Consider the following 12773-nt stretch of genomic DNA (forward strand, 5'->3'; position numbering starts at 1 on the left):
GGTAAAATCAATTTAGAGTTAGTACGGTTAATATATTTGGTTTAAATTTAATATACACTTGATTGATTTGTTTAAAGAATTTCTATAGTTAAAATTCTAATTTAAATATTCATTTAAAAAAATGTTAAAACTGTTATCCTTTATTAGTTATAAAAATTATTATCATATGATTGTTAAAGATAAACAGTACAAAATTTAAATATTCTTATGCGCTTTTAAATCTTAACATAGTTTTTATATTTATTTAATTATTGAACATATAATGACATTTAAATTAATTTTATATCATTACATGAATAATATATGAATAATATTATATTTACATTTTTAGATTTTTATTTTCTTTTAGCCAATATATGTATATTTTTCTATTAGGATTATTATTAAGAAAAAATCATCAAGTGTTTATGTTTAAACCGAATATAATATATAATTGTTAACATCGAATTTTATTAGTAAATATGATATCACATCATTATAATAGATGTAAAAAATCGTGATTATTGAAGCGATATTCATCGTTTTCACGTTAATTGTCATATTCGTTTAACAAGCACCTTTCGCGAGCTAATGTCATAAATAGCCGCGTAGGCGTTTATTGTCGTTACCATTATGCATTAGTCATTAAATCTCGTGTTGCTATTTGATCGGTTAAATTTTATTCACTGCGGCTCGTATTCAGATTACGTTAAGATCGAATGTGATTATACGAGTATCGCTAAGTCTATTGTGTGTTAAAGATTATTTACAAATCGATAGAATATTATAATCTGATTAATTATTTGTTCAAATTTATTGAATCGAATTGGTTATAAAAACAAATAAATTCATTTTGAATCATTGATTATTTATAATAGCTTCTGTAAATTTTGTGATAATATTTTTCAATTTATTTTGTATATTTCTGTAAACCAAAAAAAAGTTGAAAAAAAAAATTGCAAATGTAATAATGAATTCTAGTGAAAATAAAACGAGCATAAAAATCTTAATATTAATTTTCATTAGAAGTCCAAAATGTAATAATCTATATTTTTTATTAAAAATTTAGATATATTATTGGATATATAATTTTTAAAAAAATTTGGCGAAAGTATGATCAATTTTCGTCTATGGTTAAACGTCACTAGCAAGTATAGACAAGGAGAATATGTAATGGGAGAAGAACAAAGATAGAATAAAAATTAGGAAATCAGCGCCATCTCCAGAGTACCGTAAATGAAAATAACATATAGATAAAAAAAGCAAATAGAGATAGATAAAAATTATAAAATCAGTGTCATCTTCAGAATATCGCAAATAAAACACAAGAAGGCAAGGACAACAAATAATAAGAAAAGGTTAGAGATAGTAAGAATTAATCATCTACGCCATCTTTTGAATATTAAAAATATCTTTATATAAAAGCATTCAAGAGATGCTACATAGATTTCATTTACGATAGCATATGAAGATAGCATTAAAATTTTTATTCTATTTCTATTTTTTTCTTATTATTTGTTCTATATATTTCTCTTATTATATGTCTATATATATTAGTTTCAATTACAGTATTCTGCAGATGGTGCTGATTTCCGAATTTTTATTTTATCTATGTTTTTCTATTATTTATTTTTTTAATCTATATTTGTTTTATCCATATTGTTGTAAAATTTATGCATAAAATGATTTCAATATCTAATTAAATTATTATTTTCTTTACCTAATCTATTAAAAATGATTAAAATGATTAAAAATCTTCGGAATTTATTCAATCCAATTTTTATGTGTCGTTTAATATATCCATCATATAAATATATATTTTTTTATTTTGAAAGTATTATAATATCTATTTTAAAGTAAATAAATAATATTTAAATAAAAAAAATTATTTTTATAAAATCACAGACATTTATACCATAAATAATTAAAATTTATTCTTATAATTTTGAGAAAATATAATTTTCTAAATTAATAATAATATCATTATTTATGTTTTATTGATATGTTTTTATTTTGTTTATTATTAAAATTTAATTGATATATATATATAGTGATATATATTCATATAAATTTTTCCATGATTTTAACATCGATAGTTATCTTCGAGATAAAATGGCGGCGTACATACAACCTAGTATAATATCAATATTATAGTTTTATGTTTTTTAAATCTTTAAATATTAAAAATAAGCACAGTGACAATAAGTAACTTTAAAATCTATAAAAATTTTAAACATATGTTTAAATAAATATCTATTAAATATTCTAATCTATTGTAACGTATTACGTACGCCGTATATACATAATTTATATATTACTTTTTTTATGTTAATCATATTTTGATGTTACATTTATGTTACATTTATAAAATATTTTATCTAATTTGAAAAATTAGTGCTAAATAAATAAGATGCATACAACTGGAAATTTTATTTTACATGGTGGTGATACAGCATTTGCAAACAGACAAAAATTATTATTTGATAAATTATCAGATGCAGAACAAGAATGTAATAAGAATAAAATTGTTAATGAACCCATAGATATGGATTCAAATATTGAACAATCAAACTACTTTCAAATTTTAAAAGCTGGCCGTCAAAGTCAAACAAGAAGATTTCGTGGTAAAGAAAGTATATTTAAGAGACCAGAAGGTCCAGCACCACGTGCTCTTAATAGAAGTATACCAGATTTTCATAAGAATCCTCATAAATGGAAAAAATATAGTTTGGATGATGTATCCAATGATGACATGACAGAAGAAAGTAATACAAGAGCTGCATTGTCATTTTTAAAAGAATTAAAAGCAAGGAGATCGTTGGAAAAAATGAAACAATCAGAAAAAATGGATATAAATGAATCTGATTTAGTTAACAAAAGTCAAATGAAGATAATATTTAAATCCAAGAAAAAGAAGATATCTACTGAAATTGGATTTAAAAAACCTGAAAATAATACTAATAATATAGATAATATACCAATTATTATTGAAAACAATGATAAGCCAGTCTTTAAGAATAGTAAACTTATTATGCCAGAATATGTTGTTGGTCAGAAAAGAAAGACAAAAGTTAAGAAAGAAAAATGTGTAGCGAAGGTAGATAGATCAAAACAACTTAAATTAGATCATCTAGAAGAACTTGATGAAGAAGAAAATTAAATATTAATGAATTAATTATTATTTAAAATTTTCTGTATAATATGAATATTTAATATGTTATTGATTAAATTGATTAATTGTACTTTGAATATAGCAGCAATAAATATACTGTATATCATTTTAGCTATAAAATGTTCTATGCTTTATACGATTTTATTGAACTTTTTATTCTTAATATCTTTGTTATAATATTATAATATTAGAATAAATTTTCAAAAAATTTGATAAATTTTTAGAAATTTAAATAAAACCGCTCTAATGGATTCTTCCGGAAATGATGCGATTGCGCACATATCACCGCGGGTTATGACTGTTTCCTGTCGGCTTTATTCGTTGGCTATTTAAAAGTCGATTGTCTATTTTAATTATTTTCAAGTTTTTATATGTGAGATGTTGATCGATATAAGAAATATAAGCTACTGGACTTTGGTAAGTTACGTAATATATTCTTGAAAGATTATGTATCTTGCTAAATTACGCTGTGCAATTTATTTACACAATTGGAGGGGGGAAAAAAAATTTATAACCTATACACACTACTTCATCACGTATTCAAAATGGCGTGCTGCTAGTGAACGAAAAACGCAGTTAAAATTTATGTTCGACGTGGTGCTAAATTTATCATTCGTGTTTCTTTATGTGGTGAATTTAATATTTTGTTAAAAAAGCAAAAAATATAAAGAGGTTATGACACTATTCCCGTGTGTGTCATTTTAGGAAGTTCGTTAGTATATTGATAATCGAGGTACGGAATTAATAATGCAGGAAATCGTCCTAGCAGCCTTCTCCGTGATATCGAGTCTACTCATAGTATTTGGCCTGGTGCTGCTGGGTAAGAACGACAGATAGTAACGTTCCGTTATTGCTGCGCGGTATGCAGAGTGTTTCGAAACATTGTTATCCGACCTGTCGAATAGTCATATAGTTCCGAAGTTGAAGGTATAGTAGGAGAGTTGACTACATACTTACATACTTAATCTTTTTCATTACATGTATGCATAATCTCGACGTCAATTTAGGTTTTAAAAAGGTTTTAAAACCTATTTTGTTTTGTATCTTTCTCTTATAATATGTATATCAACATAAAATTCTCTGGTTATTGTTTATAATATCAATTATATTCCCATTACATTATTTGGTTTATTCTTTAATTCGGTGTCCTCGTTAGAAATAATTTTTATAACAATTGAAATTATATGTAGTCTTTATGCTTAATAGAAGTTTAGTGTAGGTGTGCAATTTTTACAAGATTTCTTATCCTTAAAGGTTTGTTTTGTCTTTTTTCACAGGTTGGTATTTAGTTTGGAAGTTTTTCCTTTCAAGATTCAGGTTTGTTCGAGAACTATTGGGTGGTATGAGTGAATCTTCACCTGTAAATGATTTAAAGAATGGTAGATCTCGTATGAAAAAAATTCGCAAAGATTAAAGATTAAAATCACATTTATAAATTTAAAACAAAAGTGACTAATAATAAGAGAAAATATATCAAAAAAAGAGAATTGACCAAAGCAAAATTGTCTTTCATTTATATATCTATAACATTATAAGTAATCAAAATGTCTATAAATATACGCTGTGCTACAACAGATGATTTGTTGAATATACAACATTGTAATTTGCAATGTTTACCAGAAAATTATCAAATGAAATATTATTTGTATCATGCTCTTTCTTGGCCACAATTAAGTTACGTAGCAGAGGATGAAAAAGGCAGAATAGTGGGCTATGTTCTTGCTAAAATGGAAGAAGATTGTGAGGATAATCCACATGGACACATTACGAGTTTGGCAGTAAAAAGATCTCATAGAAGGCTTGGTATTGCTCAGAAACTTATGAATCAGGCTTCTAGAGCAATGGTTGAATGTTTTGGAGCAAAATATGTTTCTTTACATGTTCGTAGAAGTAATCGGGCAGCTTTGAATTTATATACAAGCAGTTTGCAATTTGAAGTATCAGAAGTCGAACCAAAATATTATGCAGATGGAGAAGATGCTTATGCAATGAAACGCGATCTTAGCAGCTTTTACATGGAAAAAAATGCAAAAGAAAAAACAAACAAAGATGGTAATACACACATACATACTGGCAGATGCTGTGATCGTTCATAGTCAGATTGAGATATTCATCTATAATTATTAGGTTGTTGATGATTTTTTGCATCATTAATTCCATACTGAATTTAATCATACAATATGTATTTTTCATAAATGAATTTTCACGAAAAATATGAAATATTGATAAGTCAAGCATCATGGCTTGAATATTTAATATACATATTATCACTTAAAATTTTGCAAACACTTAGGATATTTGTGTTCATTCAAGCCTTACCTAAGACATATGAAATGTTTTATATGTTATTACAAGAAGGTGTACTTGTTAATAATTATACAGGGAATAGGAGAGAGACTTCTAAATAATGTATGTACTTCAATGCAAATTGAGTTAAAAAGTTTCTAATAAATGTAACATTGCGTGTAGTTAATTGATATACTATGTTATTTAAGACCTATGAATCTTAATATAATAATAAAGATGATGAGCAGAGATGATGAAAGGTTTATCATTTTCTACCTGTATTCAATTAATCTTTATTGAATCATTTTGAAACTATAATATACAAGTAACGCGTCAGTATACAAAATTATCACCCAGATTTCACTAAGCAAATCAAATGCAAGATGATATAACTTTTTAAAGAAAAATTTTCTTTTTCAATATTCATTCATTATCTGGTCTTTGTATTTGTATTATTTAAAATGTATTTGTATTATTAAAATTATGATTCTAATCATTTTTTCTATCTGTAAATACTTTATGTATCCTCTTGAGTATGATCAAATACTTAAAAATTAAAGTTTTATAATTGCACAAAAATTTTTAAATATTTCATTTCTTTCGTCACTGCTGCGTTGATTACTGTATTTGTGTATACATCGTAATAGGAATAATTATAATATACATATATATGTATATAAATATACTTATGTACATATTAAATGTCCTTGAAGTAACAAACTATTTTCAAGTTCAAAGGACTAATTTGAAAGTCATAGATTGATTAATTTTTTAATTTCGTAATCAATGTACCTGATAAAAATTTCTAATAGTTTATTATGCAATTTATGTAAGTTTTCAATGTAAATCAATTAGAATTAACGAACCATCAATATTTAAATTCTAATTGGGAATTCTTACTGATAAAAAACTTCATTTATAAATTTTCAGAATTTTAAAAACATTCTCCGATTGTAAAATTATTTCAATATAACAAAATTCCAGGTACGATGTGCGATCAAACGAAATGATATGATAGTACAAAGGCAATATATATAATTCATGCATTTCACATTTTCTTTTTTTTCTTGATATAAAAAAGAAAAAAAAAAATCATTCCACCTAATAGCACGTCGCAATTAATTGGAATATGATTTTCAATGAGAATGTGATAAGCACCTATTGATATCACCTATATATAAATTCTAAATATACAGTAAAGTATAATAATTTGAAAATTGCATTTTATCTTACAAAAACGCTCCGCCAATAAATTATACAATTCTTGTAAATGAACTTTACAAGATATGCTTCAATTATATAATCTTTAAAAAATAAACTATAAGCTATATCGTGGTAAATACTCTTTAAATGTTGAATGATCGTCTTAACTTATTTCTTAACATTTTGATACCTTACTTTAACGACTTCTTTTTTTCTTTTCCTCTAAAAAAGAAGACACAAAAAAAAATTGCATTTTGAAAGATAATAAAGTAAATACTTTAAATGATGGATCTTAAAGCTGTGTTATAAATTTGCGGTTGTCGATTACCTTTCATAAAACGTAAGATTGTAATTTTATGGATAATCGAAGAATACAATTTGTTTGTGTAAATTATTAAATTTAAAAAAAAATTCTTAGTTTTTTAAATATGTATTTTCTTTTAATAAAAATCGCAATCCTGCCGATTATAAAAGTTTTAAAGCGTACGTCAAAATAATCTAAAACTAACCTCTACGATAAGGAAACGTTGCGATCGCAATGAAAGTTTTATAATCGGTAGGAGTTTTATAATCGTTAGCCAACGATAATCGATAAATTTATCGTATATAAGGCGTATTCGTTTCGTATTGTTTCCAAGTTATTATTTTCGTATCGCTCCTGTAAAGGGAACACGTCTTTTAATCGAATTAAATTATTGGAATGATTGTAAACGGTTTACAAATCTGATGCTTTTTTTTTGCAGTCTCTTTACTGTGCGTTTGCGATTGATCAAATACATCGAAAGGCCCATAAAAAGATATGACGCAAAAAAGTCGCGCCATGGCGGTAAAATTGTATAAAATTCGTTTAAAATTGGCCTCTAAAAAGACAGCGTTTTTGCATTCGAATTTTTCGGTACAAAGGTTAATGCCATAAACGTTGCTGTTACGAAGTATTCTTATATATAAAAAAATCCCTTGTGCAGTTCATTTTGCAAGAAACATTAGGCTATTGCGTTTTCTTTTTTATTTTATATAATCTTATTAAAATTAATCAATATTTTCGTTGCAGTATAATATATCGTAAACATACTTGCAAATGAAAATGTTTCATATTTTGCTTATTTTTAAGTTTTCGTCACATGATACACACCTAGAACAATAATTAACACGCTGGCAACGACAACTGCGTATCAAGTTCGAAATAAATCTCGTTTTCAAGCAAACAATACACGTTTCGAGAATCATTTCGAACGCATTCTACACATACTATCGATCTTTTACGTCGTTTAATTAATTCCACACCTCTAGCTAATGTACGACACGATTACATGGTTTTCTAGAAAAGTCTACGATCTCTATATTCTCGAGTACATTAGAAACATACGCTCATTTTAAAGGAGCTTTCCCTTACGTTCTATATACCTGTGGCTTTGGCAGTTGCGTACATCTAAGTAACGATAGGCCTCGAGAACTCTTTATTGCAAACAAGAGGGAAGAATGTAATTTCTAGTCGAGCGAAAAAGCAAATTGGCGTTTTCTTTCCTGGTCCAGTTGATTTAACAATCAATAATTCATATTTCTACTCTCACAGATCTACTTTGTAATCATCCAAACCAAAATAGATTTTGGATTTTTTTAATCTACATTCATCATATTTATTCAAGAAAATCTATCAATTTTTGAATTGTAATTTTTACCGTCATTTAGTCACTTCATTCTTCGTTATTTCTTCACGATTCTATCTCTCTTTTTGATTGGATGATTAAGCATCGCGATATCCTAACGGATGAGTTGTTCTTCTCTACCAAATCGGTAATGAATACATAATCTATGACATAAATTTTTTATTCCTTTTTTTTTTTTTTTTTATCATTCCTACTACAGTTCGTATACGTTCCTAATGAATAGTAACTGTTTGATCATTAGGATTGTCAGTCAATCCAAGGAACTTGTTAGAGGTGTCGTGAATTCAACGTAGCTTCTTTTCCAAAATAAAAACGACAAATCCTTTTTCAGCTCGCATATATCCAAATTTGTTCCTCTTTCTTTCCTTTCCCCTCGTTTATGTCAGAGATTAGGACCTGATCTTTGGATGCTCAAGGTTGTTGCGCCCCGTTAATTATCGCGACCTTCAAATCCTTGGCCAAGTGGGAGACGTCCACAACACTGTCGACCATTTCTTGAACGGCGGATACGCTTGGAAAGAATTGGGCTGCCTGTTTCGTCTTCGACACCGTCTGTTTCAACGCTTCGTTCAACGCGTTTGCGCATTCTAGCACGCGTGTTTTCACGTCGTTCCTAATAACGTTTCTGTGCACCGTGTCACCGATGTGCACCAATCTATGAGCGCTCAGCACCACGAACTTTCCATGCGCTAGGAATACCTGTTTTCAGAACAAAACAATGAAAAACAATTTTTTAATTAATTCGATCGATTAAATTCCTCTTTCTGAAAAACAAAAAAAAAAAAATCCCTCCTATTATTCCAGTATAACACTACGCGTCCTCGATCTTACTATAATTCAATTTCTATTACATCGCCTCTTATTATCTTACATCCCTCCACAAATCCTTTTGTCTACAAATCCAATTTCAAGCGGTCTGAATATTCCCCTAAACTACTACGACTAAGAGGAAGTCTTATCGTCGTACGGCACGCGGTTTATAATCGCCGGTACACAATAGCCAATCGGATTTCCAAGTTTACTCGCCTTTGGTGGCTGGTTGTGCTCGACCGTCTGCATGAAGGCGTCAATCGCGTGAGTCAGGTGATTGCCATGCGTGATCACCTGGGCGGCGTAGAAGGCCAACAATTGTTTGTCGTTTGGGTCCATGGGTGTCGGTGTCGTGGGTGGCATTTGAATCGTGGCATTGTCCGATTCGGATACCAGCAGATCGTAATTGCTGCGAAGCTCCTGGGGCAGGGACGCCCTCACCTCCTCGCGTTGCTTCGCCACCACCTCTCTCGAGTCCAGATTCACGTAATCGTAATCCTCCCCTGCCCCGCTATTGTTACTGCTCCCGGTAGAGATGATCGACGACCGTTTGAAGAGAAGCGTCGAATTACCCTGATCAAATTTCACGAGTTTCATATTATTTATCAGAGGATGACGAAAAGAATTAACACGTTCGCTGCCGCCATATTCGGGCGACGCTTATTTGACTACTTATGAAGGATCTTTCTAGGTATTTGGAAAGATGTACTGTAATAAAATTATTAAATTGTTATAAAAATAATAAAAAAATTATTTTTAATGTAAAATTTTAAAACATTCTATACAAAGCTGAACTTGATCCGGACAATTTGGACAAAAAGTTGTTGTCTTTTTTTATATTCTTTCGTGCGTTTCATCGATCCGTTTGTCGTCTTTTATCCGAATAACATAATTTGCATGGAGTTCAATACTTATATCAGAATTATTTTTCCGAACGGTGATATTATGTTGAAGGTTTTGACAAGGTTTTGTCGTATTTTCAGATAATCCTAACAATTTTGCAGCTAATAATTCTCTAAATCTTCTAATTTTGGGGTATCACGAGTCTCATGGTGATACGATAATTAGTTTACGATTACCTGCTATGATGTTGTGAGAGACCCTGGTCTCTAACAGATAAGCCACACGAATAATTTATATACGATCCACAACTAACAAGTATATTTGTTATTTGTTATTTGTAATCGAAGGACAATCATATTATCCAAATTTTTCAAATTAAAATATACAAAATATAATAAATCAGTACTACTTTGTCAATACAATTATTATCATCAAATGGAAACAAATGATGAAAACAATTAAAATATCCGTAGAAGTACACTTGATACAGTGGCGCCTGAAGGAGATTTGGTTAGAAACACGCGTGGCAGTCAAAGTGTTAAGTGTACTTCAGTACTTCTGCCGATATTTTAGTTGTGTTGATAGTCGCAAGATGTCTCGCATCAGAAGTATTGATAATAGTAATTATATTGACTATAGTATTGAATATATTTTGGATATTTTAATTTGGATAATATGTGGAATGCCCTTCGACTAGTTATAATAAATATACTTCTTAGTTGTGGATTGTATATAAATTCTCATAATGTCACAGCAGGTAATCGTGTGATTCATAAACTATTTAATTATTATTTAATCGTATCACCACGAGACTCGTGATACCTCAAAATTAGAAAATTTAGAGGATCATTAGCTGCAAAATTGTTAGGATTATCTGAAAATACAACGAAACCTTGTCAAAACCTTCAACGAAGTCAACATAATATCGGAAAAATAATTCTGATATATAAATATTAGACTGCATGCAAATTATGTTATTCAGATAAAAGACGATAAACGGACCAATCAAACGCGAAGGATAAAATGTTTTAAAATTTTACATTCAAAATAATTTTTTTAATAAATTATTTTTTTATTATTTTAGTTTTATTACACCCTGCAGAATATCTTTCCAAATACCTAAGAAAATCCTTCATAAGTAGTCAAATAAGCGTCACCCGAATATGGGCAGTCAACGTGTTAAGATGAAAACTACTACTAGTTATAAGTGTTTGACGGAAAAAATAATTGTTTTTTTTAAGGAGATTACGAGAAAAAATATCCCGCGAGCAAGGAAATTCTTTTACCTCTCACAACGAAAATATAATTATAAAATAAAATTATACAATTTTAAAATTATATAATTAAATTAATTATAAATTAAATATATAAATTATATAATTAAATATATATAATTAAATTAATTATAAATTAAATATAAAAATTATATAATTAAATTAATTACAAAAATAAAATTACATTGTTTCAACTATTTTTACAATGATCTATGTAAAAAAAGTTGTATCCCAAAAATTCGATAATTCTGTAAATTTACTCTGAAATGAATTTCCTCTATATATATATATATATATATATATATATATATATAAACAAACATGGAAATAAAAGCCCTCTTTTTCTCAATTGTGCCGAGCTAGAAAGCGTGGTTCCGTTGGATGTTCACCTGAATGAAACTGGCGACCTGACGAACGTCTTCCGTGAGCGCCCGGGCGCACGCGATCAGCTGATCGAGCGGATCCGGTTGCGCCGGTGGCAAAATGGTGGAAGGTGGGCCGTTAGTCGGCGTCGGGGCATCGCCACCCCCGCGACACAGCTTGCTCGCGTCCCATTCCATCGCGTCGAGCTCGGTGGCCGCTTCCTGCACGAGCTTGTCGGAGTCGCGGAGAGCCTTGACCAGGGGCCGCAGTTTCGTGGCCAATCCCTTGTCCGGCGCTTTCCCCGCATTCCCAAGTGTGCCTAAATCCGTGCAGAGAATGAGAACGATAATAGAGATTTTTCTCTATGATAATTGACGATCAGCTTTGTTCCAAGATGTTGAGAATTGGAGAAATGGAAAGTATTTTATTTTCGATAATCGTTAGATGAAAGAAGAAGAAGAAAGAGAAGGAGAAGATCAGATCAGGTTTCATATATAAAAAGAAAAATAAAAATTCGTTGGTTAACAAGCATTGCATTACAACGACGAAACGCGTTGTAAGATACAACGATGAAATTTATCCATTAAAATTTAATTAATTATTTTATTGAAGAAGAGAATATCTTGATCTTCAGTTTGCATCCAATAGTTTAATCGTCTAAGCAATTATTGCAATCGACAGAGAGATAGAAGAAGATTGAGAATCTGTTGGGATTACCTTCGGCAAATTCAGCCAGATCGTGCAAAGACGTTCTGAGTCTGAGGGCGGCGAGCCTAAGATCCATCAACGTGGCGTCTAATCGCTGAGGCGTTCTCCATACGGGGCTGACGAATCCTAATAGCCTCGCTATCGCGGCGGACGCCTCGCTCTGCAGCCTTTGTAGACCTTCCAAAGCGGAGTCCAGCTCCAGAGGAAGCTCCTTGCTGACTGGAACGTCGTAGATCTGCTGGGTTTGCGGCGGGGGCGGAGGTGTAGGTGTTTTGGGCACGGGCGTATTGTGCCGGGACGGTAACGAGGATGCTGGAAGACGCGATCTAGGTACATCGTAATCCGGAGCAGCCAAGCTGGATCTGAAACGGAAATCGCCTTTTATTAGCATAATCTCTGTACTGTTTCTTCTTTTGTTCACGAGCATCGTTATATTCTTAGCATTCTTGCAATTACAATTTTTGAAAA

The 12773-nt window shown here is 30.0% G+C and overlaps 2 protein-coding genes across 4 annotated transcripts in view; one reads left to right on the plus strand and one right to left on the minus strand.

Moving 5' to 3' along the window:
* The first annotated feature begins 2100 nt into the window (after window positions 1-2100).
* LOC122716495 (protein TSSC4) lies at window positions 2101-4543 on the plus strand. Of its 3 annotated transcripts, none has more exons than XM_043939622.1 (3): window positions 2101-3568; window positions 3857-4078; window positions 4429-4543. In XM_043939622.1, the coding sequence occupies exon 1, from the start codon at window positions 2390-2392 to the stop codon at window positions 3137-3139; it is 750 nt and encodes a 249-aa protein (XP_043795557.1). In that variant the 5' UTR covers window positions 2101-2389; the 3' UTR covers window positions 3140-3568; window positions 3857-4078; window positions 4429-4543. The 3 variants fall into 3 exon arrangements, with proteins under 3 accessions (XP_043795557.1, XP_043795556.1, XP_043795558.1); XM_043939621.1 differs by having other exon boundaries at window positions 3857-3971; XM_043939623.1 differs by lacking the exon at window positions 3857-4078.
* A 706-nt stretch (window positions 4544-5249) lies between these two features.
* Window positions 5250-12773, minus strand: part of LOC122716492 (breast cancer anti-estrogen resistance protein 1) — a 116648-nt gene continuing 109124 nt past the window's right edge. Inside the window, exons 6-9 of the mRNA XM_043939619.1 lie at window positions 12315-12667; window positions 11624-11916; window positions 9334-9690; window positions 5250-9006 (exon numbers count right to left, since the gene is read on the minus strand). Coding sequence (XP_043795554.1) covers window positions 8719-9006; window positions 9334-9690; window positions 11624-11916; window positions 12315-12667 — 1291 coding nt within the window. The 3' untranslated portion in view covers window positions 5250-8718. The remainder of the gene's footprint in view (window positions 9007-9333; window positions 9691-11623; window positions 11917-12314; window positions 12668-12773) is intronic.

The sequence above is a fragment of the Apis laboriosa genome, unplaced genomic scaffold, assembly GCF_014066325.1.
Source record: "Apis laboriosa isolate Shangri-la unplaced genomic scaffold, ASM1406632v1 scaffold46_cov150, whole genome shotgun sequence".
NCBI lineage: Eukaryota > Metazoa > Arthropoda > Insecta > Hymenoptera > Apidae > Apis > Apis laboriosa.